This window comes from Meleagris gallopavo, chromosome 1, assembly GCF_905368555.1.
Source record: "Meleagris gallopavo chromosome 1, MGAL_WU_HG_1.1, whole genome shotgun sequence".
Lineage (NCBI taxonomy): Eukaryota > Metazoa > Chordata > Aves > Galliformes > Phasianidae > Meleagris > Meleagris gallopavo.
This window is the reverse complement of record NC_139404.1, coordinates 183,433,639-183,460,130: the sequence shown is the minus strand read 5'-3', so window position 1 is coordinate 183,460,130 and position 26,492 is coordinate 183,433,639. Positions and strand designations below refer to the sequence as shown.

Genomic DNA, 26,492 nt, shown 5'->3' with positions numbered 1-26,492 from the left:
GACAGGGATCTTCTAGGAGTGCAGCGGAGATCCACAAAGATGGTAAAGGCCTTGGAGCAGCTCCTCTGTGAGGAAAGGCTGAGAGACCTGGGTCTGTTCAGCCTGGGAAAAGAAGACTGAGGGGGAGATCTGATGTAGTTAATTAACCTTGTTGCTTGCATAGATGTCCACGCATTCCTCAAAAGCCCTGTTAAGGAGGAATTTCTTTAAAGCTGCAATGTGGTTGTGTTAAGCTCACATTTTGACTCTAACTTTTTGGAACAGGTTTGGAAGAATCTTTTCACCCAATGCATTTGGAACCTACTCTGAGCAATCGCTGTCAGAATGCTGCTCGGCCAGCGGGCATTCATGTGGTGTCAGAGAGCTCCTTGGAACTAAATCCTGGGATTAAAAATGGGTGCAGTGAGAACAGTGTTTCATCTGACAGACAATACGAAGAATTGGAGAGGAGTATGGAATGTGTTGGTCTGCAGTGTTCAGTGGAGGATATGCGAAACCAAAGTCTGAATTCACTGGAAGAACAAAAATCATTTTATCAGCTCAGTACCACACCAGTGACAGTGGATGAACCTTTCCCTCAGCACACATTGAAAGAGGGCGTAGCATTCAAAAAAGAGATTCTGTCTTCTGAAAAATTACCTGTCAAGGTACTTGATAGGAAGTACGTGAAGCTCCCTGAAAAATTACTTCGTGTACCTGAGGCAAATAAAGCTGTGGAAGTTGATTTGCATTGCAATACAAATGCAAAGGAGCCAGGTGAAAGTTTTCTTGAAATACAGAAGTCTTCAAGGACTCCTGAAGACATCAGTTTGGAAGTCCCAGACGTTAATTTACAGGCAGTAGTAAAACAGAATGCTTTCTGTCTGGGAAGACATGAGAAACACTCTAACTCTGTGGCTGCAGGCTCGTCTCGTATTCCAATCTGGGTAAGTAGAACAGATTTCCCAAAGTAGTATTTTGTGCAGGTGTTTTGGTGGTTTACTTGCTTTTACTTGTTTGTGTCCTTTTTTTTTTTTTTTTTTTTTTTTTTTCCTTTACTGAGCTATTTTAGATCTTTAATGTCTGAAAACCTGGCAAATGTTCCTTTTATAGTTCTGGTTTCAGACTTGCATGTTTCTTGGACATTTGCTCTCCTTGCTCTTTTAGATCACAGCACTGAAACAATTAGCAGTGACGTTAGTTGGTGCAGCATGGGCATGAAACTGCACAGTTACTTAACTGATCTTAACCCAGTCTAGGAGGTAAATAATAGAACCAAAGCATAAGTAATTGAAAACTATGTGAAACTTATTTCCTTTTTCATTTTTAAAACAAATCAACCAACCTGGCCTGAAACTAGATTTCAGCAGTGATTTAAATCGAGGTGAGTGGAAGAGAGCTTTGTTTGATTGCTTTGGGTTATTTGTTTTTTACTTACTGATCTTAAAAAACAAACCAAACCACTGTACTTCATGTTGGATTGGTTTGATGTATCAATTAACACCTTGGGTAAGGCAGTCTTTCTGGATTTCGTTATTGCTTGGGGCAGGTTCTTTTTTTTTCTGTGTTGAAAGAGCCTCTTACAAGCTAGCAGCTGTTGCTATTTCTAGTAACAGTGGTTTTAAAATATATATAATTAAAATATATTTTAATGCATATATCATTTATATACATTAATATTTTACATTATATAAAATGATACATAGCTTTTACACTGAGGTTTTGTGTCTTCTATTTGCTAGGAGACTGAGTCAGGGCGTGGTATTATGGAAGAACCTGAACTCACTCTTGTGAGCTCAACTGACATCAGTATTGCAGAATCAGACACTGAACATATGAACCAAAAGGGAAGTAGTGAGGATAAAACAAATAACCCAGCATGTGCAGACAGGTCTGCCATCAGTGTTCTGACTGAGGTGAGTCTTAGTTCATCTGTTGGGCAAAGGGACTGCAATGGGTTTCATTTTAAAGTTTTGGAATGTTTTTAGAAGCATTCTAATACTGTCACTATCCATTTCTGATGTTTTTCTTGCATCTGCTAAAGGGAAGAGACTTCTTTTCTTGTATCTTGTCCATGTTAGGGTACTGTATGACTACTTAGATTTGTGGTGTATTTTCTGCATTTTCAATTAATTATTCCTTTTTAAACAGAAAAGAGAATTTTTACCACTGGTTCCAGATGCAGATTGTTCAGTGCTGGTAAGACCTGACAGCTCTTCCAAAGCCCACAGTGCTAATGAGGGTCAGTGTCCATCACATCAGACTGCAGGTAATTCTGTACAGCTTCAATATACTGAAATTTTAACTTACAAAGTCACTGCTAAGATACACCTCTCCTTTGGAAAATATAATTTCTCTTAGACAGGTGCATGTTGTTGTTTGGCCTCTGTTTGTATGCATTTAGCCCAGGTTTGATTGTGTTTTACTGACAGGGAAATACCTGTCTCCTCCTATAGTAGGCCATCTTAAGCAGTAGATGGTAACGGCTATAATTAGCGAGACTTTATTTGGTTTTATGTGTAGTTATTTAACTTTGAAACTCGTGTGATATTTTGTTGCTTGTCATTATGTACGTAGTGCATCTTCCCTTGTTTTTGTCTCCTATCAGTCAGGAACCTCTGCATTTAAAAGATGTCCTACTCTGTTCTGATGACAGTATAGAATATAAATAGTGAAACAAAAAAGAAAGGATCTACCAGGCTGTAACCATTTGTTAGGGGCTTCTCAGGTCTTTGGTGTGTTTTGGTGCAATATCTGTTTTGGCAGCATTGCTTATGGTTTCTAGATTCGTTAGTGCTGAATTACTGCTTATTGTGCAAAAATGTCACTTCCTGACACTGTTTGTCAAAACTGGTCATGGTCAACATCTTAGGAGAAATGCACTGAAATGTATGAATTAGTAAAGGTGGTTTCTTTGCAGAAAGTGAGAAACACTTGGACTTTTCTTTCTCAGTGATGCTGCTGGAGTCTGCTTCTGCACCAGGGAGTTTGCAAGAATCTTTTTTAAAAAGAAAGAAGGACTTCATCCAGAAATCCCTGAGAAGAGTTGAAGAAATAAAACAAAAAGAGAGAAAAAATGAAAAGCCAGAAGGCAGACAGTTTCAGAGGAGAAAGTCTGAGACATTAAGCAGTCAAAAGGAGTGTCATCTTATCCCTGGTATGTTTACTTGGGATGTGACATGGGCCTAGGACTGCTTTAGTTATTAAATATCAAAGAAAACCTTTCCTATTTGTTGCATCTTTGCTTTTGCAGTTGGAGTATTCTTTAATTCCTTAGGGATGTGGGAGCTCCTTTTCCCCAGTTTGGCTGTGTCTCATGTTGTAAGCAGACTGTATTTATCATCATAATGTGCCTTTGCAAAACAGCTGGTTGTCAAAGAACTTACTAAGTGATCTAATCCATCTCTAATGCCTGTTAGCAGGGTTTGGTAGGCAGCTGTTGAGAAGCACAACTAGCTCCAAGTACAGCCAGCAGCCTCATCGGGCATCTGGGTTTTAAGACAGTCATCTCCATTGTACCAATTCTGTTTTGTAGTTTAATCTCAACCTTTGAAACCTCTTAAGCTTTTGAGTTCTTGTATTCTGAAAAAGCCTGTCATTGACAACTGTTGATTTTTATTTTTTTTTTTACAATTAGTACATGGTATTACTTTCATAAACTGAGCAAACCTTTACTGAGGCGCGGTAGTTTGTATTACGAATGGATGTATTGTCTGGATTAAGATTTAGGATACATTTTGTGTTTGTGTCTTTTGTAGGGAAAAAAGGTGCAGTTGTCAATCAGCTGAAGAAAGTAGGAGAAGTGAAAGTGTCTTCTCCAGAAGACAGGAAGGCTGGAGAAGCTGAAATGTATCAGCGCACCTCAAGGTACTGCATGAACATTGGAAGAAGTTTGGATTTAAACAAAATAAATGAAAAGTTGTGAGCCCTAACAGCAGTGTGTGTTTATACTGGTGTACGCTGAGACATGCCCTTGCCAAGCTTGCAGCAGGAAGCACTGGCAGCCTGCCCAGCTGCACTCAGCATTTAGTAATGATGCATGTGTACAAATACAGTGGTAGAGTGGGGTCTTTGTTAGGTCAGCTAGCAGAGTTAGTTGAAGTGATGCCAGATCAGGGGGATAGCAAGTCAGAATTGCTTTTAATTTCTCACATTTGACAGTATTAAACCCTTAAGGCTGTTAATATACTCCTGCTTTCCCACTTTCCTTCCTGACAGTATTTTTTCTGATGTTTTAACAGACTTTATAATCAACTTTCAGAAGTAAAGATCAGAAAAGAAGAAAAAACAAGGCAAGAAACTTATGCTAAAAACAGAGAAAAGGCTAAGGAGTTTCAAAAGGTAAAGTAATCCTCTCTTAGCATCTCAAGCTGGTCAATTCATGTCCCTTTGCTTCTAATCAGACTGGAGGCATAATTCTGTGGTGATTACTGAAGAGACCATGAATCAGGTCTTAACATTTCAGCACAGCCTCTTGGCAGTTACTACCTTTGCTCATTCATTGAGCTTGTAGATATTTCATAAGCACTGCTATTGGCTTAGTCTGTCTAAAACTGCCCCAGTCAAGGCAGTGTGCTAATACAACACAGCCTTTACAACTGAGTTTTCTCTAAAGGGGATCAGCCTGAGACTGAATTCTTGTGGTGACTTGACGTCGAAGAAAAGGACTGAGGGGATCCAGCTGCTAGTGTCAAACAGTATTGCTGAGTGTGATCCATGCAAAGCAGGCTCAATGCTTCCCTGGAAAGACCCTTCCACCTGCTCATGCTATACTTCTTTGAGTTATACAGCAGCATTACCTCACTTGTACAGCTTAGTTTTATTACCGTTATTTCTTAAGCTATGCTATTCTCATGATTTTGTATCTTGCAGAAAATGCTGGAAAAGCTACGAGCCAAGAAGCCAGGGAAAACACCCAGACTAGGAGAAGCCTCTAAACAAGAAACATTGCTGTGTTGATACAACTCAGAGTATTTAACAGTAAGAACTGCATTAAACTAATTCAGGTAATGACTCGCAGATGCCTTCTACAATGCCATCTACTTTGTGGCAATCAGCACTGGTAGAACGGACACTGCAGGAAAGCCTTATATGCCTTAGTGTTTGAAAGAGAGTTTATACCACTTGTAACATAAACATCAAATAAAGTGTTTTTAAAAAACATTTAGTTCATAGCATACATGACAATAAGATTCCTTTTTAAAAAACTGAAACTTGTATCAATTTTTCTCATGTTTAATTACTGTTCCTAATCACTTACATAATCCTCATTACAAAGTACAGGTTTGTGCAGCAGATGTACATCTCAAAGTCCCTGAAACCAACAGAATGACATCATTTAAGGAAATGTCTTCTTCACTTGTGGATTTAAGCTTGCCTTCTACCAGCTAACTGCACCTTGCAAGAACTGTCCATAGAATTGCTTGGTTGCTAAAAACTTTCAAGATCAATTCCAGCCTCAACCATACTGCTGTAACAACTCACTGCTGAACCATGTCCCTGAGCACCACATACATCTATCAAGACAGCTTTTTTTAACACCTTTTGGGATGGTGACTCAACCAGCAGCACCCTGGGATGCCTGTCACTGTACTCAAGTTTGTTTGCTTCATTTCAGAGCTAAGGGCAGAACAAGTTCAAAGCTACAATGCTACACAAAGCTGAATGTTGTAGCAGAAGGTAGAACACCTGAAATGCATTCATCTTCATTTCCATTAGGTCTGTCCAAATTTCATATACAGCAGTACAAGGTAGCAGCTAGTGAGCTTCTCTGTAAAGAGTTAACATACATTGCAGATCACACTGTAGAGTTACTGCAATTGCTGAAGAGACTCAAACTGTTACAACTATGCACGGGACAAACAGCTGGAGGAAGAGGCCCCTTGCTACAATGGAGGGCTCATTTCAGTGTGCAGACTCTCCTCTCACCTTGACTGTAGTGTTTTTCTAGAGGCTGCTCACAGGTCTGGATATTGTTCCTTTATTGTAACCAGGTGAGAAAGGAAAACAAAGTAACACCTGGCTACAAGGTAGACATAGTTACAATTTTCTACACAGTGTAGCAAAAAATAACAAAATAATTCCCTTGCTGCAGCTGGTTCTTTCAGGCCTCAGTTTTATTTGAATGTTACTTTTTGTATGAAGTAAACAGCCCCTTCACCACACCTGGAACAGTTTAAACACAGTTGACAATTCTTCCCTGCTACAGCCAGATCTTGATCCACTACTTCAACTTCTACAAAACTTCTACTTCAACACTACAAGCGATTAAGAGCATTTAAGAGCTGTCCTTTTCTTTCTTGCAAGAGACTTGCAGCAACATCACATCAGGACCTGAGAGAAGAAAAAAATTATTAGCATCATAATTCAAGAGAAAGAAAAGCACTTTAAGTTCCTGACCTCCTATAGATTGAAGCAACCTAACTTCATAACATGGTGCTGATGTAACAGCAGTAATGCAGGCACACAAATATACATCCCTTACTAAATTGTTTAGGGGCAAAAAGAATCATTTTGCATGCTGGCTCTGATTCCAGTTTCCTATACACATTCTATCCATAATATTCCAGTTCAACACTGTTGCCCACTTCCTCACCTCTTTGGGATTATCTGTTTCCACGCAGTTTCAAGAACTTGCCATACACCCAAGAAAGAAAAAGCATTAAAGATACAAGACAACTCATCATGCCACAATTGTATCAACATTCTCTTCCAACCCCACATGCTGCTGAAGTCAAATGGTTGCAGATGAAACCAAGTAGCATTCTGCCTGCATTAGCAACTCAGAAAGTGACAGTAGTAGCAACAGGTGGTTTCTCATTCTAAGCAGCAATGTAACTTAAGAATTGTCTCCTCTGAAATAGACCACAGCACACACAAAGTGGCTACAGCATCCTGCTAAAAGGAGTTCAATGTACGGTCACTGCGTTAAGAGCTGCTGGTTTTCCAGCCAGGCAAACCCTCTTTGAAGTGACCTTGAATTTCTTCTGGGTACCAGCACTGCTGCTAAGCATCTTACCTACAGACTTGCTGTGGCAGCACTCAGATACAGCTTCTGAACCCCAACATTCAGTGACAGCAGCACTCTGGGTACACAAAGGCACACCTGGTTAATATAAACAAAGAGTTAAACTGAAGTTGGATGCCAAGTGCAAGGAGTAGATTTTTGTTTTCCATTCTGAATGCATGACAGTTCTGACAAGAGCAGCTTCTGGGACTTGAGTTCAACAGCTGAAGATTCTAGCTAGTGCTTGTGTTCCTTGGTAGCCAAAGAAAGTCACTAACACCCAGCAGAAGGCAGCGCTGTGTCTGCGGCCTACACCAAAGCTTTATTTCCAGCAGACCTACTGCCACACAAAGCAGCAATTCAAGAGTCTGATGGACTTGCTTTATGGTCATGTCCACAGCTCACCAGGAACAGGAATATCCTTGCGGCCTTGGTAATGACCAGATCTTCTCCCTTTACTGCTGTTTTTACAAGCACAGAAGACTAGCTTGCAGGCACACACTCTGACCCAGATACTGCCAAAATCTGGAGCAAGTGCTGCCCAGGATTGCCTGCTACTGGACAGTCATTTCTATGTTTCTAGACAGTTTACTGAAGTTTTGATCTAGAGTCATACGTCAGCAACCGAGCTTCCATCAACGTGCCTGAAACCTCCTGAACTGACAACTCAGTGCTCACCTGTCCAACAGGCTGTTTCCTCTTCCACAGCTAATCCATTTCACACAGCCAACTGACTGCTCTGCACCTCAAGGCACCTGTTTAAAGAAACAAACTGAACACACCAGGGAGAACCAGTGGTCAGCTCTCACACTGAGAAGTCCTGCCCAGCACAAAAGGACTGTGTCAAATCCTTGAAGAGGACAAAGCCTGTATCAGCAAGAATACCAGGTTTAACAACCACAGCAGAGTGAAAACCAACGATGCCAAATGCTGAAGTACTGTAGCACTGATTTTTGAACACCCCATCAGAAGAATGCTGCTGGGTGCAGATACCATTCAGTGCAACAGACGCAGCAGTCCTCAATCAATAAATGCACATTAAGGTTCAAGCTCTCCATACACCAGTTAGTGATAAGCTGAAATGAAGTACCAATTTCACAGAAGTTGCCATGCTAAGAGGAAAAAGAAATTCCATCAATTTCAGCAGCCTCATAATTCTTTCAAGTATTCTTTATATTCCCAGTACAGTGGGCTTATATGAGTATTGTCCTTCTTTTACTTTAAGCTATGTTCTACAGAATAGCACTACGCTCCATGTAACCCAGGAGTTTTAACACTGTACCAGTAAACTGGCTGAGATGCTCAGAAATTAACTCAGACTTCAAAGATTTGAAACTTAACAAGAGAAAAGCAGCATTGCCGAATTACATAGCAGAGCAAAAATCCAGCATGCTCACTGAGTTACTTTAAGACTGGACAGACATCAGAGGGCTGAACTTTGTAATTTAAACCTACAGCCTCCACAAGGAACAGTACATCACTTTCGGATTGAAGAGGGAAGAGTCTGCTTCAAGCCAACCAGAAAAAAAAAACAAACACAAAGAGGTCTGGTACCTTCACAGACATCTGGCTGAAAAGCAAGTTCAACCCACACAATTAAGTTAGTTACATTTTATATCTCAGAACATGCTCTTTTTCACTCTTACCAAGCTTCTTCATTTGAATTTTTTTTCATCTATATCAAATGCATGAGCCAGTACCTGAGGGAGAACATGACACGTTACTTCCATTCCTGAAATAGTACATGAAGATTTGTCTTGTAGTTCTATCCCATAGAGCTAACAGGTAGCTCAAAGGGTAAAACTAAACCACAAGTTTGTTCTGTGAGGCGTTTCCAACGACATGAACCTACAGAAGAGATCCTATCGGGATAGACCTCAACGTTTCTATGACCATAAATCAGCCAACAGAAATCAAGCAGACTAGAAAAGCATCTCATACAGTTCCTATAAAGAGCCTTCTTTCTTCTGTCATGACTTTTATGGGAAAAAAGGAGCAAAATGTTACACTACCATTTCATTTGGAAGATGCAGTAGTAACTCCACATCAGCAACAGTTTAATGTTAAAAGCTAGGATTACGTGAACAGTATTACATGAACAATATGAAACGGAGGGACTACAACTACAACATTTATTCAAACACTCCTAACTTCCCTTAGTACTCATTTACTTTTAAAGTGAAGCCCATGTTTAGAAAAGTTAAGCTTGTCACTTCATTTCAGACTAATATCTTTCTTGGGATAAACCAGAGTTAAAGAAATCTTCACTAAGCAGACTGGAAGGGAATATTACTTTAAAATATACTAACATCATTGAGTTATGCCCCTGCAACACTCCAAAAGGCACTGAGCTTCACCTAGTGAACACAGCTCCAGCCACTGAAAACCAGAGCCCCTCAAACACCGATGCATCTGCAGAAGCACAGATGGCACACTAACCTATAAGGGAGCTCCTCTCTCTCTGTCAAGTGGCTTTCTGCATTTCTTCTCTCATTTCCTCCTGTCACTTGCCACCTGAAAAAGCAACATCACCACAGGGTTACGAAATGACATGCATGTGCATACAGTAGAACATACAGCAGTGAGTTGTAGAACCTTCAGAAGCCATTTCTAATCACCACTGCAATCACACTTCAAGCTACTACAATGAACATTCAAAATGTAATTTGACAAGTTTTATCAACGAAAATAAATCAGTCCTTATTCACTGAGAACATTCTGCATGCTCCACCCTCAGCATGAATACGCAGTATGAAGTCAGGCAGTAGATTTGTTCAGAAAGGCCATTCTCACTCACTCTCTTCAGAGCAGTTGAACATTTTGCCAATCATCACAACAACTTCTTCGGACAGCATCAAGCTTCAAAGTCAGTTTTCTCTGATGCAGCAGTACTCAGTAAGAATAGCCATATGCCAGCTCACAAAGTTGAAGCAAAACATCTAACTCTCACTAAGCAATGGTTACATTAACCTGGTATAAAACTCACCAAGATATTCCTCTGGTCTGCACTGTCAGGTGGGCTTGCTGAAAAGAAGAGCAGAGTACAGAACTGATTAACAGTTCTAAGTTTCTTCAGCATTTCAGCAATTTCAAGATTCAAGTACTCTTACACTGAATATGCAGCACTTCAAATTGTAGTCTATCACAAAACTATCAACAAAATCTACCCACACTCAAGAAATAAAGGCACTATGGCACAGAAGATGCATGTGAGGGTGTTACCTACATCAGCTGGCACTGCGGTGTGAAGTAACTACAAGACAGCTTCCAAGAGTGCTTTGATAAACTAATTACACAGTTCAGTACTGTGTGTTTTTCTCCCACTTCCCACAGCCAGCAGGATGCAGAATGCTACAAGATATGGTTTAGTAACTTAGTGAATCGTAACAGTGATAGGAGGATGGTTGGACGGGATGATCTTGTGGGTCCTTTCCAACCTTGTGATTCTATGAATTCAAGAATTCACAACACCACATATCAATCCTTCAGAATTTAAGAGTAATCACATTTGGAACCGTTAACATAATTCTCTCAGTATGTAAGCCTGTTACAGGTCTCATTGTCACCACTGCAATGGGTGTTACAGTGAGGAAAGCACAACCTGTTGCTCTTCTAGCCCCGTTGTTCAATTGAGACACACATGGAGTTGTGTCTGCCTGCTGAATAACAAGGCACAACAATTAACTCTTCACTACACCCGCAACTCCAACATGGACACATCACTAGCTGCCTTCTGGGAGCTGGATTTGTCTTTCCAAATTAAACATTTCTTTAGGGAAAAAAAAAAACAAAACAGCTAAGTCTTCAGTTTACAGTCCTCACACAACCACCTCCCCATAGAGAAAAAAAACTTCCTCAAATATTCCTCTACTTCAAGAAACATTAAAGAACTAGGTCAACTTAAATGCACTTTTATCACATAACAACTTGTCCAGGAGTTCCCCACTGCTGTGTGTGACAAGCTCCACCAAAGCCTCTCTGAGAAGGCAGATGCAAGTTCTCTCACACCAGAACTCAGCAGAAACAAAGCATACCTCCTTAGCCAATGTGTTCCACAGGACAGCACAGAAGTAAAGGATTTGTGCACCAGCTGTAAGAATTCAAAAAGATCAAAACGGTTACAGTAGCTCATTGCTGCAGAGCCGGAAAAATTCAAGGAAACAATGCAACTGGACAACATTTCTGCACGCACATGCAATACAAAACATGCCCTTTGGATTAATTGCTGCTTGAATAAATATAAGCACTGTCCCTTCATATAAGTAACACAGCCAATACATGCATCGGCTGTGGGTTGCGAAAGAAGGGTTTTTTCTAAGCACCAGGTTCCAGGTTTTTGTCTACAGCACCAGACAAAAACTGAACACGTGCTGAAACTGAATGCACCTGCTCTCCTGCTATTTTTCACTGTTTCTGAAACAGCATTTGAAGACCACACACAGAGTTATTTCTCAGTCAGCTATATACTTACTCCATTAACTTTCACCATCCATTACTGGGCCTCCTGTTTTTAAGAGACAGCTATGATTTGGACTACTAACAGGTGCAATAAGCTCAGTATTACTATCAGATAGTGTTGTAAGAACAATTTGCACCGTGTCAAGTTGACACATTATCTACTCCAATACCTTCACTGCAACAAAAGCTGAAAGCAGATGCCGCAGTTTGATCCTCTTACAAGGAAACACGCTCATTTTCATTGCTCATGTAGCTGTACCTCTTGGCTCCCGTGTTAAAGAGTAACCCTCAAGTTTTTCTTCTGTGCTACATCCTAGACCCTCCTGAAGAGGTGCACATCTGATAACATCCCTTTGTGAGAAACTGCACAGCTTTGGCAGTAACATCCAAGACCACCTCCTGATGTTCCCCTGCAGTTTTACCACAGGGCAGTTGATCAGACACTACAGCTGCACAAAACACCAGTACAGACTGCTCCTGGAGCCTTGTGCTCCTAGTGGAGATCCCAACTTCATCCATAGTTGGTTTGTCTGCCCTGCAGCATTCAACACCAGCTGACACAAGCACTGCTATGTATCAGTGCTAACACAAACTACTTTTAATATATAGGTGTTAAAAAAACTGATGCTTTCTGTTCCAGCACAGGCTACAGGCTGGACTGGCAGGAGTTATGAAGTCCACAAGCTACCTGGAGGAAAGAACTGCATACCAGTAACAGCTTACCTCTCACAGCAGTTGGTTAATATTCATCATCCAAATGCAACAAACTGAAAAAAAATGAAAGGGATAAAAATTATCAATTATGGTCAAATAAGCTGAGCTCCCTAAAGGCAAAAGCTACTTTTCAGCAATCAATTTGGCAGTTGTAATGGACTCACTTTTCAGGTGTGTACATCCAGTTCTAATCAGAATTGAAATTTAGTTCATTTCTGAGTCACTCAGCAGTTGAACAGAAATATTCATCACATGAACTGCAGAATGAGCAGGACTCCACATCCCACCTCACTACGCCTTACCCTGCCAGAACCCCACTCCTAGATTTAGGATGAGTCTTTCAAGCGACACACTATTTCTCAGGTAGGTGTCTGCAAGTTATATTTAGCAATTAACTTTGGACTGCTATTGAATTTGATCGTTAACTAGCAAAGAGCAGATTTTTGCAGCCTCACTCCCCAGAGCTATCAAGCTGCAACAGGGAAGTCTCAAGCTCCTTCTGCAAAGATTTAGAAATGCAACTTCAACTCTTTTCAGACTGAGCAACTGCAGCAAGTTCCCCTCATGCTATGAGATGAGCAGATAGTCCCTATCATGCTGAAGGGCTTCCATCTTCTGCTCAGTCAACTTCATAAAACCCCATTCTAGACTGAGGAAGGGAAGAAGGGAAAAGAACTTTTCATCACACTGCTAGTTGTTTTAAATTAACTTTAGATTATTATATTGGATTTAGGAGAATTAGTTTTCTGAAATGTTATTCCACATGATGAACATACAGCCATAAACAATTATTTCATCATTATTTCAAATGCAAAGGGATTTTGCAAGAATTTTACAGAAAAACATCCCTCAAGTACTGCTCTTCAAAAGCTTTACTCCCTCCAAGTTACCAAGTTACAACAAGAAAAGCTCAAGCTTCCTTCACAAAGCCATGAGGAGTGGGTCTAAGTTCCCCTTTGTAAGACGAGTGCACCTATGTCCATATGCATGTTTATACACATTTCTATACAACACCTCTTAATTACAAGATCTGGAACTTTTAATTCTGTAGCTCTATGACCCATTGATGACAGAAGTCAAGCTGCAGAAGCTAGTGTTTCAGCAGGATTACCAGCCACTCAATCACTCATGCACGCTTCATACAGCATAGAATTGCTCAGGTTGGAAAAGACCTTAAAGATCGAAGTCCAACTGCAAAAATGTTTAGCAAAAAGACAGGCCACATTTTTCTCCTATCCATCTCAGACCCAAACTCACCTTAAATTGATTCTGATGATGTTGCCTGGCTGACAGCTCAACGCTGACTTCAAACCAACATTTTAAGCCAAGCAGACCTTAATAAGGTCTCTGAAAAGTGACTGCTGCCACCTTATTCATTCATGTTTTGTTCACTCAAAGAGAACCACACATTCAGTTATCAGCCGCACTCTTCTTTACTTCAACCACTCCAGCTGACTTTGCTCGCTTTGTTTCGGCCTTTGATTTCTTCTTGTTGGGAATTTTGCTGCTTATAATGAAGCAGCTGTTGTCCTAAGAACAAAAAAAAACAGTATTCACAACTCTGGTTTGGAAACACATCAGTAACAATGACTCATTTCCCAAGATTTAAGAACACTTCAGAGAACTCCACAATTTCCACACATTTCAACATAATTACAAAGAGTGCAGACTTCTCTCAAACCAGCTTCCTCTTGTACTACACATCAGAACCACACCCAACTAAGAATTAAGTACTCAAAGCATTATCTATTACTTCTTTAACACCTCAAAAGAGAAAAAAAGCTTATAGTATTTTTCAAATTAAGGAGTATTTACTCACCACTACTCTGACATCAAGGTCTTCTGGATTATCAGTGCCCAAGCAGTTATTATCATCATCACTGAAATACATAAAATTGAAATAAAATCTGTACTTTTACAGTAGCACAGCATATATAAGCTATTCTCCTAATGCAGCACCACTTTCTCATAATGCATATGGAAACACTACAGCTTGTAGGTCTGGGATGCTCCCACTTCTATAAGAGGTTGCTCTCTGAGTTTCTGGAACTAGATGCCAGCTACTGCCACTGACAGAACCATTTCCACCACAACTCACAGGTTTCTCTTTTCTCCTACTGGAGAGTGAATGCAGGTGCCTAGGTGCTGGCTGGAGTCAACCACCACATGTGTGTATAGGACTGAAGTGGCAAGATTTTGATAGCAGGGGGATCCCACTTTGGGGCAGTTGGGGAAGGACAGCATCTCATGGGAGGGACACACTGCTCACTGGAACAGGTTGCCCAAGGAGGCTGTGGATGCCCCATCCCTGGAGGCATTCAAGGCCAGGCTGGATGTGGCTCTGGGCAGCCTGCTCTGGTGGTTGGCGACCCTGCACATAGCAGGGGGGTTGAAACTACGTGATCATTGTGGTCCTTCTCAACCCAGGCCATTCTATGATTCTATGACTCCACATGCATCAGGGGTAGAGAGACAGAGGCAACACATCATGGAATGAGCACAGCCCCCACTGCACTGCTTGGGGGGAAACTGTAGTTTGCTTTCACCTGCTACCAATAAGAAATTACATTCACTTCCCTGTGCTGAGCCTGTTCTGCCTGTGACAGTAACTTGTAAGTGACCGCCCTGTCCTTATTACAAGCCATGAGCTGTTATCGATTTTCTCTCTGCTCTTTTGAGGATGAGGAGTGAGCACAGCACCATGGTGCTAAGCCACCAGAATCCATTACTGAGTTACAAAAAAACCTAAGAGGTATTTCACCAATGAATATAATGCACGTACCAAACAATAAAGACAGCAATGCTGCACAACCAGATTTAAGCTGAGCACAAAACAGCAAATTTTATACTACTCAAGATGAACTTACTTTGTCTCCTGGATAGGAGAAAGGGGGCCTTCATCATCTAAATATTTGTGTTTCCGCACTGCCAGGCATTCTCTTTCTAAATCATCACTGGCTTCAAGGGCTTTCAAAGCCTTTTTGAGGTGTTCTTCATATTTGAGCATTTCAACATACTGGAAATATCCCTTTGCAGCTGCTTGCTGGAGGAAAGAAATACATCTTAAATGCCACTATAAAAAAAATGAAGCATTTATATAATCAACTGAACTGTAATATTAAATGACAGCCTTAGGTCAGCTGGTTTGTTAAGGTATTGAATAGAAAGCAGCAGTCATCCTCTGTAACAAAATAAAAGTGGATTCATTTCACTGTGGCGTTTAGGTAGAAGCACAACATGCCAAGCTGCATTCATTGTTCCTTAAAATAAATTTAAAATCACAACTTCTCTCCCACAAAACAGAGCGCTCACCTCATAGCTGAGAACCATCTTTAAGGGAATGTGTTTTCTCCCATAATGTTTTTCAACAAAAGGGAACTGAAAGCCTCGATCCTTAAGCCTTTTCCTTCGCTCCTGAGGCGAGGCTGTCATGGGCTGCTTCCCACTGCGCCTCTGTGAGCACCCAGAGGCTCCCTTTTTCTTCTGTGAACCACTGCTCCTGTATTTTCTGTGTGCAGCAGCTTTAAACTTCCTTCCTCTGAAGTGATAGGCAAAAATGGCTTTCAGATTGAGCTTAGATTTTTTCTCCTGGGAAGCTTCAGGTGGCCTCGCTGGGCTCTGAGTGGGCAGAGAAGAATCAGAACTTTCACTGCCAGGCACTCCTGCATCAGCTTCTGGTTGTTGCCTTGAAGGCTGCGATTTCTTCTTTTGCTTTGAAGGTACAGCAGAGTGTTTCCTGTGGTGCTTGCTGCCACTAGCAGCTGAAACATCACTGAAAGAGAAATGCATATGTTCAACAAAACACATACTTCTGTGATGTATCACATGAATTCTGTTTACGAGCAATTCTAAGGAACTAGAGATAACTCACATTTCTGAATCACTGCTATCCACCTCATCTGAAGACGTATCTGTACTACTAATCTCATCTGAAGACTCTTCAGGACTGGCGCCCTTCTGCCTTGAGCACAAATGTTCCTTCTGTGCGCTTGCTGCACGTTCAGGTATTTTAGATCTTTTTTTCCTCTGAGGGGATATGAGATCTTGGGCATCAGGATAATCAGAACTAGAAGTGTGGGATTCATCCGTATCAGTCATGTTTTAATCTGCCCTAAAAAATAAAGTATGTTTTAGCCCAGGCAATTTTTTTCACATATAAGCACACATGCATGTATGCCAACAGCTTTAGCTTGTGGGGATGTTGCAGTTCTAAGCCACATAAAAATACTTCACTGTAATTCACAATCATTTTCAGCAAAGGATCGGCATAAGAACCCTGATTTCCCGATCTTTCGCTGGCTACACGGCCTTGAGATGCTGCTACAGTAACAACCTACCAGCATTTCATTCTCCGGCCATCAGCACAGATCAGCCCCACAAGAAAACGCTTTCCGCTCATCTGTAATCCAGCGCACTCCTTCCCACGCCCAGGGCTGTATACACAAAGGGACCGAACGCAGAGCGGCACGACGCGCCTCAAACTCTGAGGAAGACCGGGAGTCCGGGCTGCCTCCACACGGCCGCTGCCAAGCTCGGAAGGGAAGCCCGCCCACAGCCGGCCGGTGGCTCAGTGCCGTCCTGCCTCTCCTCAGATCGCCCTGCCCGCCCAGCATCCCGAGGCGGACATTTTGCGCGGTTCCCGCCGCACCACCGCAAAGCCGCGCCGCCACGAGGAGCCCGCTCCCCACAGCCCGCCCCAGGGCCTTCCCCGCGTTCCCTCAGGAAAGTGCTCGGCGAGAGAACGGGCTTTCGCTTCGCCTCAGTCCCGCACCGGGTTCCCCCGCCGCAGATGGCAGCGGATGCTACACACCTCCGCCGCTCCCAGCCCCGCTCACCTTACGCTTCGTCTCCGCAAAGGGCGCGCAATGGCCGCCCCCGAGACTAAATAGCGCTCGGCTCTCGCGAGATCAGGCGGGGGCGGGCGCGCAGTGAGGAAAGCGGGGAGAGACGGGGTGGTAGGGAGGGTTGGTTCGCGCTGTGACCTGAAGCGGGCGCAGCTTCTGGGATTTTCTTCCTATTCCGTTCCCTGTGGGACTCCAGAGAGTTGCTCTTGCAGGTTTGGCTCTGGGGCTCTTTCTACGCTCACCTACGTGTCCCAATTTTTTTTCCTCGCATCTGCGCTGAGTTCGGCGGCACGTTGGTGCGGCTCTGCTCGGCTCTGTGGCTTGGGATATGCCCTCCCCCCTATGCCTTGCCTTCCCCTGCCGCTGCTGTGTCCCCCCACCTCTTCCCGGCTGATGACCACGGCCGCGGCGTTTTGCCGTTCTCTGCGTTACGGCTGACTTTCCCTTCTCTTGCTGGCTGCTGCCTCCAGTTTGTCCTTAATATTTCCTTCCTCCCGACCTCGCAGTGTTTTTATCCAGCTGTTAACTTCTCCTTTCCGGTTTCTGCCCTTCCGTGCCTGGAAAAGCAAAGCTGAAACGTCTTTACGTGTTTGTCGTTCCTGTGCCATCCAGGACCCGTTCTTCGTGCGCCTTTCCCGTTTGTCGCCCAGCAGCTCCTCTGACAGCCCTAATGTCGCTCCATCGCGGCCCATTCGAGTCTCCCGTGCCCCGCCGTGCTCTTCTCCCTCCCACCCCGCACCAACTCCGCTACAAGCGCGGTCCCCATGCCGCTGCTCACCGACCCGCGTCCCTCCCGCTTGTACCCGGTTGTAACACACGAAGCTTTTGGCGCCGCGTCGGGAGCTGACCGCGCTTTTCTCCTTTACGCAGCAGGCGATGGTCGGGGTGTTGTGTCGGAGCCTACCTGGCTGAACTGCGTCCTGCAGTCTTGTCTCTGCCCTTTGCGCAACGCCGGCTCTGTTTCAGGACTATTTCAGCCGGTGTCTCAAGGAGCCCAGAGTCCTTCTGGACCTGATTTAAAACAACGCTGCTGGAGCTGTTCTCTCTCTGACTTAATTGCTCCTTTTTTCTCAGTGCACTCTTAAAAGCCCTGGGCTCTGACTCAGTCCGTCTGACAACAGGCACCACATCCAGCCTATTTCTTTTTCTTTCACAGTCAGAGAAGGGAGAATTACCCGTGGAAGTGGATAAGCCCAACTAAGATGGAAATCACTCGATTATAGCTTTCTTTCTTTCTCTGCTGCTTGCTACAGGAGGAACTTGAGGTGGCTGACCTTTGAACTAAAAGACTTGGCTGACTGCTTTGTTCCCCCAATCCTTTTCTTTACTATATTTTTTTCCCTGTGAGAGGACAGTAGATTTTCTTTTTCCACATATTTTGACAATCATAAAAGCCAGGAATTCATTTATTTAGGTAGAAGCTAAAAGTATCTACAAATAGCTACGTCACATCACAATCCTTTCTAACAAAAGCTCTGTGAAATCTGAGAAAGCCATTAGGTTTTTTGCTTTTTCTTCCAAGGCCTGAGACCCATTTTCTGTTTTGTGCAGCAGGCATGTGCCTAAGGAGTTAATGATTATTGGGGCTGGTTTATAGGTAGCATATAACCAGCTGCTTGTGCCCAGAGCTGGTGGTTTGCCCTTGCAGCTGATTTTGCTGTTGCATGGCTGACTGAAATATGGCTCATTTCAAAAGAAACTCCAGCATTTCTGTTCTGAAGAAAGCTTTTTGTTAAGGGCTCTGTGCTGATATAGAGCCCAATGCTGTAAAATTTGCTGCTGTTTTTGGTGTTTTGTTTTTTTTTTTGCTTTGAGACATGCTACTAGCTTCTTCCCCTTTGGAGAGGGAAACACGTGCCCATAAGAAATTGGGAGCCAAGGTTGAAAGTCCATAGTAGCCAATGCTGGAAAAGTAAACATTAAGGTAGCAAAGACACAGAATGTGCTTAGAAGAACCTGGTTTTCTTCCAACACAGTGTGGCTTTGGGCTTACAAAGGACAGGTAACTGAGCTGTCCCTTGAATTAGATTCAGCGTATTACATATTTTGTCTGCACTGAGTTGGAAGTTTGAGGACTAGCATATGTAGTGCTCTGAATCAGCTGCAGGACTGGTAGGCACACCTTCCTCCAAAGCATGTGAGAAAGCATTAATCTTGAAGCTGTCGATTTTTTCCTCAATGGTATAATAACAATTCTACTCTTGTCTATGTACTTTTGTATGAATTTGACAGATAAATTGCATATTGAAAACAGTGTTTTAATCACTAAACCGTGATCCTTGTTGACAGATCAGTCACTTCTGCAGTGTGTTATACTGTAATTTCTAACCTGTAGAAATCAGAACCAAACGGGCAATGGCAAAGGTTGAAAAGTTTGCTTTTCATGTTCCAAGCCTGGAGGAGCTTGCTGGAGGTAAGTCATGTAACCTTTTAGAAACTGGAAATATGTTTTTCAAACTTTCCTTAGTGCTCCCAGCAAATCCTCTGTACAGCTAATACCTGCAGAATGTTCTTGCTGTTGGCCCACTGGGATGTAAAGCCCTGTTTTTCTATACACTGTTACTTCTTTAAAGTAAAGGATAATTCGCCCTTCAAAGCTCCAGGTGTCACTAGAGCACATGAGCAAGCTCTCAGTGTCTTTAACAGGCTGCATTTGTAGGTTTGTATAGGGGTTGTGAAAGTTTGACAATCACAGGCTGAGGTTAATTACACAATTGGGATCACCTGCTATCCTCTGCCTCCAGTATTTCTTTTGGAACTGCTCAGAACACATCTAGTAAGATGCGGTATGGTCTTCTTCCTTGAGCTCAGCTAGTTCCTCTGCTGGTGACTGAGTTAGAAACAGACTGTGGGGAACAACTTATTTTTCCTTCTAAAGTCTTCACAAAATGCACTTAAAGCTTCTTGTTAAATACTGAACTTGTTTAAGTCAAAATCATCCCTGTTGTTGAGGTGCTTAGGCAGTTTTGGGCCTAAAAACACTGATAGGAAACAAAAGAAAAAGTTCAGATTTGGGACTGATCATCAGCTCTGTTCACTATTTGCCCTGTATTGCCAGTGGCACTTGTCAGAATATCTTCTCATGGACAGAAACGTGGCAGTGCATACCCTGCACGAGCAGGTGTTTCCAGACAGCAGTCTGAGATTACAATCAGGCAAAGGCAGTCCAGTTCGTATATTTTAAAATTACTTCAGCTGAAACTTACGACTTCTTTTCTTCTCATACAATACTTGGCTGTGATCGCAATTGTCTGACCTTGTTAAAAAAAACAAACAAAAAAAACACTACTGAATGTAGTTTAAGGTTATCCATGTTACTTAACTGGTGCTGTACTTTGTGAAATTCTTAATTAATGTGGTGACTAGCAATGCTCTGAACAAGCTCTTGCTGTTCTCTAAAGTTCTGACTCAAGAAACAGTGCACCTACAGGCACTAACTCAGTAACTCAGTAGAGTTTCTGAGGGTGGCATGTGTATTCTTCACTTCTTGCTGAAGTGAAGGCTAGACACAGATTTCTGTTAGTTGTTTGTCAACCTCTTTGTAATTTTTCTTGCCAATAACTTTGCTGTTACTTATTTTTTAATTATAGTTTTGCAGAAAGGACTTAAGGAAAACTTTGCTGATGCCCAAGTCTCTGTTGTAGACTGTCCTGATCTGACTCAGGAGCCTTTCAATTTTCCTGCTAAAGGTAACGTGGTGCTCTTGACTTCTGCAGATCTCTCTAAAGCTATTAGAAGAGTTCAGGTTTTTTTTTTCAGGTGAAGAATTTGCATGAAGGGAAAGCCACATTTTGTTCCTAGTTGATGAATGAACAAGCACAAATAATCCAAGCAGTTTTTCTCCTTTTTTTTCTTAATCTATGTCTGCAATTCTCACTTATTTCATACACTTTAATTACTGTGCTCAAAAGGTTTTGACATGGATAAATGTTTTAGATCCAAGCTAATCACTATCCAAATCTAAGGAGCCATGCTTCCATTTGTTTAAGATTCCTGCCATCCATATATTATAAGTTAAACTGTCTTATTTTGTGTGGGATTCATAGTCTTTGACGTTATCTGTTTGGCAGACAGGTACCTCATCTGTGCAAGTCATGATTTCCCTCTATCATAAGTGTAGTGCAAGAAGCACCTTGGGAAAGTGTTTCATGCCCATTTTATGGCTTACAGTCCTTACACTTCTTAATAGTGCAGCATCTTATCTAAGCATACTAGAGAAGTTGTCATCTCCAGGTGTGTTAGATGTCTGAGGAACTTGTTCTTTGCTGTGTTGGGCTGCATGCTGATCTAAGATTGTCAGGGAAAACACTGTATCAAATTAACTGGCTATATTCTTCCAGGAATCTGTGGAAAGCCTAGAATAGCAGATGTGGGAGGTGTTCCATACCTCATACCACTTGCACAGAAAGAAAAAGTGAGTTCTTGTTTTTTTTTTTTTCCTTTAGCTATGGGATTTAAATTCATTTGTTAATAGAAAAGCAGTATCTTATCGAAATAAATTAAAACCCAGGCCTAACAGATACTGTATGATTCCACTCGTGAAGGAGTTTTCCACGTTCTTTAAGGTTGATTCTGATGTATATTAAATGTACACCATGTCAGGAAGTCTTACACATCTTAGCAAAAATATCTTATGCTGGCCGATAGTTTATCTTCTCTTGCCTTGTCTTCAATACTGGACAGTATTGAAAGTTCATGATCTGTGACAAGAGCTATGGAAGAAACTAGAAGAGCTTGTCTGCACGTTTATAAATGGCTTGCTGTGTGTCAGTGATTTCAAGTCATGCTTCTTAGTAACAATTGGCTGTATTTGTGTTTTCAAGTCAACAGTAGATTGACATTTCTGTCCTTTCCCAAGAATATCATGTCTCCTTTCTGACACCCAGCCCCATCTGTCTTGTATGTTGTGTTTTTTATTTTATGCAAATATAATTTTCAATAAAAACAGTAGTTCAGTTTTTGGGTAAAATGGCAGAGGAACATACCCACAGACCTTCCCTCTCAAAAAACCAGGTAGGGATGTATCCATTCTATTACTATCAAATGTGTTGTTTAGATTCGGGTGCTGTGTTCATCCTGACTATCTGAAATACTAATGAGAATGTTGTGAATGCACCCAGGGTTACAGTGACAATTTGAGAAAGACTACTCCAGACCAGAGCACCACACCACAATCAGACTTGTGTCTCTTTTGCAGGTTTATGATCTAAATACTGTTGCAAAAGACATAGAGCTTCCTGGAGCTTTTATTCTTGGAGCTGGAGCTGTTTCATCTAGAGTTGTTGGTGTAAATGCTGAGGTCAGTAGCTGTAAGTGTGATGGTTCTCAGTGATTTAATCTCAGTATCAAAATAGTAGAGTGGTATCATGCTCGATGATTCCCACTTACAGCAAATGGATCATTTAGTAAACACGTTTCATGCCAAAAGTGCATAAACCACATAATCCAAAGCTTAAACTGCATATATGTTAGTTATATTCATTATACTGACTCTTATTGTTATCAATTTGTTACAGCTTATCCCTATTGTGCAAACTAAGAATGAAAAAAAGCCTGCTATAAATGGGAGCTACATTGCTCAGATAAATCCTGCAGATAAAGGATGCCTTCTTGAAAAGTACAGCAGTAAATACTCAGACTGTGAATTTGGGCTGTTGGCCAACCTTTATGCCAGCGAGGGCCAACCTGGTAAGGTGCGTATTAGATCGAAGGTGACTTCTCTTGTAGAACCTTGTGGCTGATGGGAAATTCATCTTTCAATATTCTTAAATCACATCTGTGTGATAATAGTAAAAGAGCAATTCCATGAAACAAATATCCAAATGTGAGAAACCATGGCTGGTGAATGAGTAGAATCGTTGGATACAGAGAAGAGTATAAAATGTTGAGGAATAAGTAATAGTTTAGTAAAACTTTTCCTTCATAAATCATCCATTCAAATCCAGTCCAGACATACAGTGACTTAAGGTCGTTGTTGTACAATGATTGACTTGTGCACAAACAATTTACAAAATCTTAGGTTTTTTTTCTGTAGAAGCTTTACCCTCAACACAGCTGTCACAAAGCAGTGCTGGCAGAGCAGCCAAAAACCAGATTATTGCGTGGAAACTGAGCAGTCTTCTCTCTTTCCAAGAACTTAGAGCTAAAGCCAGCCGATGGATGGAAGGCAGTTACCTATACAATTGTTTTCTGTGTGAGTAACTGACTCAGTACCCTTCACAGGCAAAGCTAGTGTTGAACAGAAAGTCAGAAATAAAGTTGGATCCAGTACTGGAAGGATGTGGAGCAGCAGTTCTGGGGGAAACTCATGCTTTGAGAAAATAATCTTGGGTTATACGCATGGGAGAGTTTCAGAACAGCTTTTACAGTCCTTTGCAGACTTGCTGTAGGAGACAGCAGTGATGAAATCACTTTGTCCTCCAGGTTATTGAAGTGAAAGCCAATGGAAGAACTGGGGAGCTTAACTTTGTGTCTTGTCTAAGACAAATTTTAGAGAAACACTATGGAGAAAAGCCAGTTGGGATGGGTGGTACGTTTATCATTCAGAAGGGAAAAGCAAAAATTCACGTTATGGTAAGTAGCTCTTAATTCATACAACTTTTTTTTTTTTTTAATCATTCTGAAAGCAGAATTATAAATCAAGCTATAATTTCTTACTGTATGGACTTATTTTTTTGTATTCTTAAATTTGTGTAAACTCTTAGGATAAGCACTGTATTAAAGTAAGAAGTGAATACTGCAAAACTGACGTAACAAAAAACTAATGATGCTGTGTTACTTGACCTTACTTCTTTGATCTTTTCTTCTGAAATCCATGGGCAACTAGAGAAGGAATTGTATGATAGTTGTAAAGTGAAATAAAATAAAATACAGTAACTGAGATGATACAGAAAGCAATAAACATTTATTTTTTAAAAAATAGCTGAGCTTCTAAAATACCAGGAGGAAAATCATCACAGTTGTCCCACAAGGTATCTGCAATGAAAGAAGCAATATTCTGGTCACTTCCATTTCTGGCAGAAACAGAGTAATGGGCTTCTAAAAGGCAAGAACAAACTTGAACAGAATAGTGGGGAGGAGGAAGGTGAAGGAAAGTTGGTAGAAGAAATGCCTTGATGTAAGTATCTTTATCTTACTTAAAGCTTTTGCTTTTACTGTAGCCTCCAGAATTTTCTACCTGTCCTCTGAACACTGATGAGGATGTGAATAACTGGCTCAAATTCTTTGAAATGAAGGCTCCACTGATTTGTCAGCCAGTAATCGTTTCAAGAGATCCAGTGAGTCTTCTCCACATTTCTAAGTATAAACTGAGTCTTGTAATGAGTTTTGTTATGGATGTGATTTTCCCTTTAAGAACAGGTAGGGGTGTAGGGGTGTGTGTGTGTGTGTGTGTGTGTGTGTGTGTGTCTTAAAAGCTTTCAGAGAGGGTGTGATAAAAGACCAGCTTCTCATTTCTGTCATTGGTTTCAGTTGAGACTTGGCCAACCAATTCTGGAATGTAGTGAGTGTTCATAGAGGATTTACCTCAGTGGTTCTGTTACAATTGCAATGTACAAGTGTTTGCATCCCAAACCTATCAGCACAGTTTGCATTCACAGCTGGCCACATCAGGAAGAATGTCAAGAGCATGGCAGCTTGATCAGTCACATGCTTGTGTTGTTCACTTTCAGAGGAGCTGCCTTGGACAATACTGTGTCAAAATGTCTCCAGCATGAGTCTCAATTGCAGATGCAAATTAAAGCCTGCAAATCCTCATGCTGAAAAGATAGCTAGTGTCTTTCACAAGCACTGAAATCAACAGCAAACAATTCAGGAAAGAAAACAATCTAGTTTCAAAAGCCATTAAGATGTTCACCTTTAGGAAGACTTTGTTCAAATGTAACCAGGAAACTATACATAAAAAGACTGCTTTATAAGTAACAATGCAGTCATAAATAATAATTTGGAAAATAATTTTCCAGAGTTAAATGAAACATGCTGTTGGCTTGAACATTCTCAGTGGTGAGATGTTGTGTCTTGGCAACTTTTGGTTGTGTACATCTTCTCAGACTCTGTTGAACATTGCTTGGAAAATAGCTGTAGACAGCTGATCTGCTCAGAACCAACATGACTTGTGTGGTGGATGCAGCTCAGTTGTTCCTATCTGTATCCTCTGATATTTCCAAACACAGCCTCCACTGAATGCTGTTGAACTACTTGAGTGTCATTAGAGACGCCAGTGGAAAATGGTTTTTATCAGTGAATGAATTGTTCTGTTTCATAGAATCATAGAATGGTTTGGGTTGCAAAGACCTTAAAGACCATCCAGTTCCCAACCCCCTGCTGTGGGCAGGATTACCACCCCCTACATCAGACTTCTTCAGGCCCTATCTAACCTGGCCTTGAGTACCTCCAGGCACGGGGCACCCACAGCTCCCTGGGCAGCAGTGCCAGAGCCGCACCCCACTGAGGTGTTCCCAGAGCCTTCCCTTCTCCAAGCCAAACAACCTCAGTTCCCTCAGCCTTTCTTCATGGGAGCGTTCCTATGGGATTCACTGCAAAGGGGTTCTACTTTCCAGTGTGGCTTCCTTCCTCACTCTTGCCTAGTGAGCTGGTGGAGTCACCGTCCCTGCAGGTGCTCAAGAAACGTGTAGATGTGGCACTGAGGGACGTGCTTTAGTGGCATGATAGTGGTGGCTCAGTGATGGGGTGAGAGGATCTTAGAGATCTTTTCCAGCCTTAACGATTCTGTATTTCTAGTCTATGATTCACTGCTGTGATTGCTTGATTGAATCCCAACTCAAAAAAAGGAAATCTCTGAGATGAACACCAAAAGTTGATGTCTGGCAGAGTTTCTAAATTCTTTCTCCACGCTGTCCCGTGATACAGATTCACACAGCTGCTCTTCATCTTTCTTAGCAGCTGCACAAACATCCCGCACCTTTTTGGTGCTTAACGGCTGTAGCGTCCTTTGCACTCGGTGCAAACGCAAACCAGTGACACCCCGCACGTACTGAGGGCCCTTTCTCTGCCCGCAGGGCTTCGACCTGCGCCTGGAGCACACGCACTGCTTCAGCCACCACGGGGAGGGCGGCCATTACCACACGGACACCACGCCGGACGCGGCGCAGTACCGCGCCTACTTGGCTCCCGCCGAGCTGCTCTTCCGCATCGACCGGCCCAAGGACACGCACAGCGTGGGGCGGGACTGAGCCGCCCGGGAGCGGAGCTGAGCTTTCGTCCGAGTAAAAATCGTTTTTGTAACTTTTTTAATTACGCAGTGATCAAAGCCAAGAGCGACTACGTCAGCAATAAACTGCCGACTTCTCACGTTAAGGGGGAAAACGGGACTTGTAACCGAAGGGGTTACGGCTGAATTCGAGCTGTAATTTCACTAAAATATTACTAATGCTGCACTTCGTTCATTGTTTGGTGGCTTTTCCTATGCGATTGTTTCGGTGATGTGGAACTAGGAGTGAATTTGCGTTCGGAATGCAGAACAAACCCGCTCC

General features: G+C 42.1%; 3 protein-coding genes and 6 non-coding genes across 21 annotated transcripts in view; 2 read left to right on the top strand and 7 right to left on the bottom strand.

The window, feature by feature from the left end:
- Positions 1-5,142, top strand: part of CEP295 (centrosomal protein 295) — a 41,085-nt gene extending 35,943 nt beyond the window's left edge. For 5 of the 6 annotated variants that reach the window (XM_085216362.1, XM_085216361.1, XM_085216363.1 and 2 more), the window contains 7 exons: positions 265-926; positions 1,722-1,895; positions 2,131-2,248; positions 2,900-3,136; positions 3,738-3,846; positions 4,221-4,320; positions 4,852-5,142. In XM_085216362.1, the coding sequence (XP_085072488.1) occupies positions 265-926; positions 1,722-1,895; positions 2,131-2,248; positions 2,900-3,136; positions 3,738-3,846; positions 4,221-4,320; positions 4,852-4,938 (1,487 nt within the window). In that variant the 3' untranslated portion in view covers positions 4,939-5,142. The remainder of the gene's footprint in view (positions 1-264; positions 927-1,721; positions 1,896-2,130; positions 2,249-2,899; positions 3,137-3,737; positions 3,847-4,220; positions 4,321-4,851) is intronic. The other variant, XM_010706100.4, reaches the window with a different exon arrangement.
- Positions 5,143-6,077: 935 nt separating this feature from the next.
- Positions 6,078-18,409, bottom strand: TAF1D (TATA-box binding protein associated factor, RNA polymerase I subunit D). 7 transcript variants are annotated; one of them, XM_019612297.2, is made up of 14 exons: positions 16,993-17,127; positions 16,029-16,268; positions 15,470-15,929; positions 15,025-15,200; positions 13,977-14,037; positions 13,415-13,687; positions 12,167-12,210; positions 11,020-11,075; positions 9,972-10,009; positions 9,425-9,499; positions 8,632-8,685; positions 7,664-7,740; positions 6,998-7,084; positions 6,078-6,312 (listed from the first exon to the last, which is right to left on the bottom strand). In XM_019612297.2, exons 2-6 carry the CDS (start codon positions 16,253-16,255, stop codon positions 13,568-13,570), a joined length of 1,044 nt encoding a protein of 347 aa, XP_019467842.2. In that variant the 5' UTR covers positions 16,256-16,268; positions 16,993-17,127; the 3' UTR covers positions 6,078-6,312; positions 6,998-7,084; positions 7,664-7,740; positions 8,632-8,685; positions 9,425-9,499; positions 9,972-10,009; positions 11,020-11,075; positions 12,167-12,210; positions 13,415-13,567. The 7 variants fall into 7 exon arrangements, with proteins under 7 accessions (XP_019467842.2, XP_019467840.2, XP_019467843.2 ...); XM_019612295.3 differs by having other exon boundaries at positions 8,632-9,499; XM_019612298.3 differs by lacking the exon at positions 8,632-8,685 and having other exon boundaries at positions 8,686-9,499.
- Positions 7,851-7,989, bottom strand: LOC116216243 (small nucleolar RNA SNORA8). Its single transcript, XR_004158696.1, has one exon. It is a non-coding gene; the product is annotated as a small nucleolar RNA SNORA8 (small nucleolar RNA).
- Positions 8,736-8,867, bottom strand: LOC116216246 (small nucleolar RNA SNORA18). Its single transcript, XR_004158699.1, has one exon. It is a non-coding gene; the product is annotated as a small nucleolar RNA SNORA18 (small nucleolar RNA).
- On the bottom strand, positions 9,754-9,826 carry LOC116216242 (small nucleolar RNA Z40). The gene has a single exon (XR_004158695.1). It is a non-coding gene; the product is annotated as a small nucleolar RNA Z40 (small nucleolar RNA).
- Positions 10,528-10,659, bottom strand: LOC116216244 (small nucleolar RNA SNORA1). Its single transcript, XR_004158697.1, has one exon. It is a non-coding gene; the product is annotated as a small nucleolar RNA SNORA1 (small nucleolar RNA).
- Positions 11,231-11,357, bottom strand: LOC116216251 (small nucleolar RNA SNORA40). The gene has a single exon (XR_004158704.1). It is a non-coding gene; the product is annotated as a small nucleolar RNA SNORA40 (small nucleolar RNA).
- Positions 12,344-12,415, bottom strand: LOC116216258 (small nucleolar RNA SNORD5). The gene has a single exon (XR_004158711.1). It is a non-coding gene; the product is annotated as a small nucleolar RNA SNORD5 (small nucleolar RNA).
- On the top strand, positions 17,077-26,400 carry BKGD (beta-keto-L-gulonate decarboxylase). 2 transcript variants are annotated; one of them, XM_003203506.5, is made up of 9 exons: positions 17,077-17,213; positions 19,291-19,414; positions 20,592-20,690; positions 21,342-21,415; positions 22,199-22,300; positions 22,518-22,694; positions 23,425-23,574; positions 24,162-24,278; positions 26,019-26,400. In XM_003203506.5, exons 2-9 carry the CDS (start codon positions 19,357-19,359, stop codon positions 26,190-26,192), a joined length of 951 nt encoding a protein of 316 aa, XP_003203554.1. In that variant the 5' UTR covers positions 17,077-17,213; positions 19,291-19,356; the 3' UTR covers positions 26,193-26,400. The 2 variants fall into 2 exon arrangements, with proteins under 2 accessions (XP_003203554.1, XP_031407941.1); XM_031552081.2 differs by having other exon boundaries at positions 17,135-17,213; positions 19,337-19,414.
- The last annotated feature ends 92 nt before the right edge of the window (positions 26,401-26,492 follow it).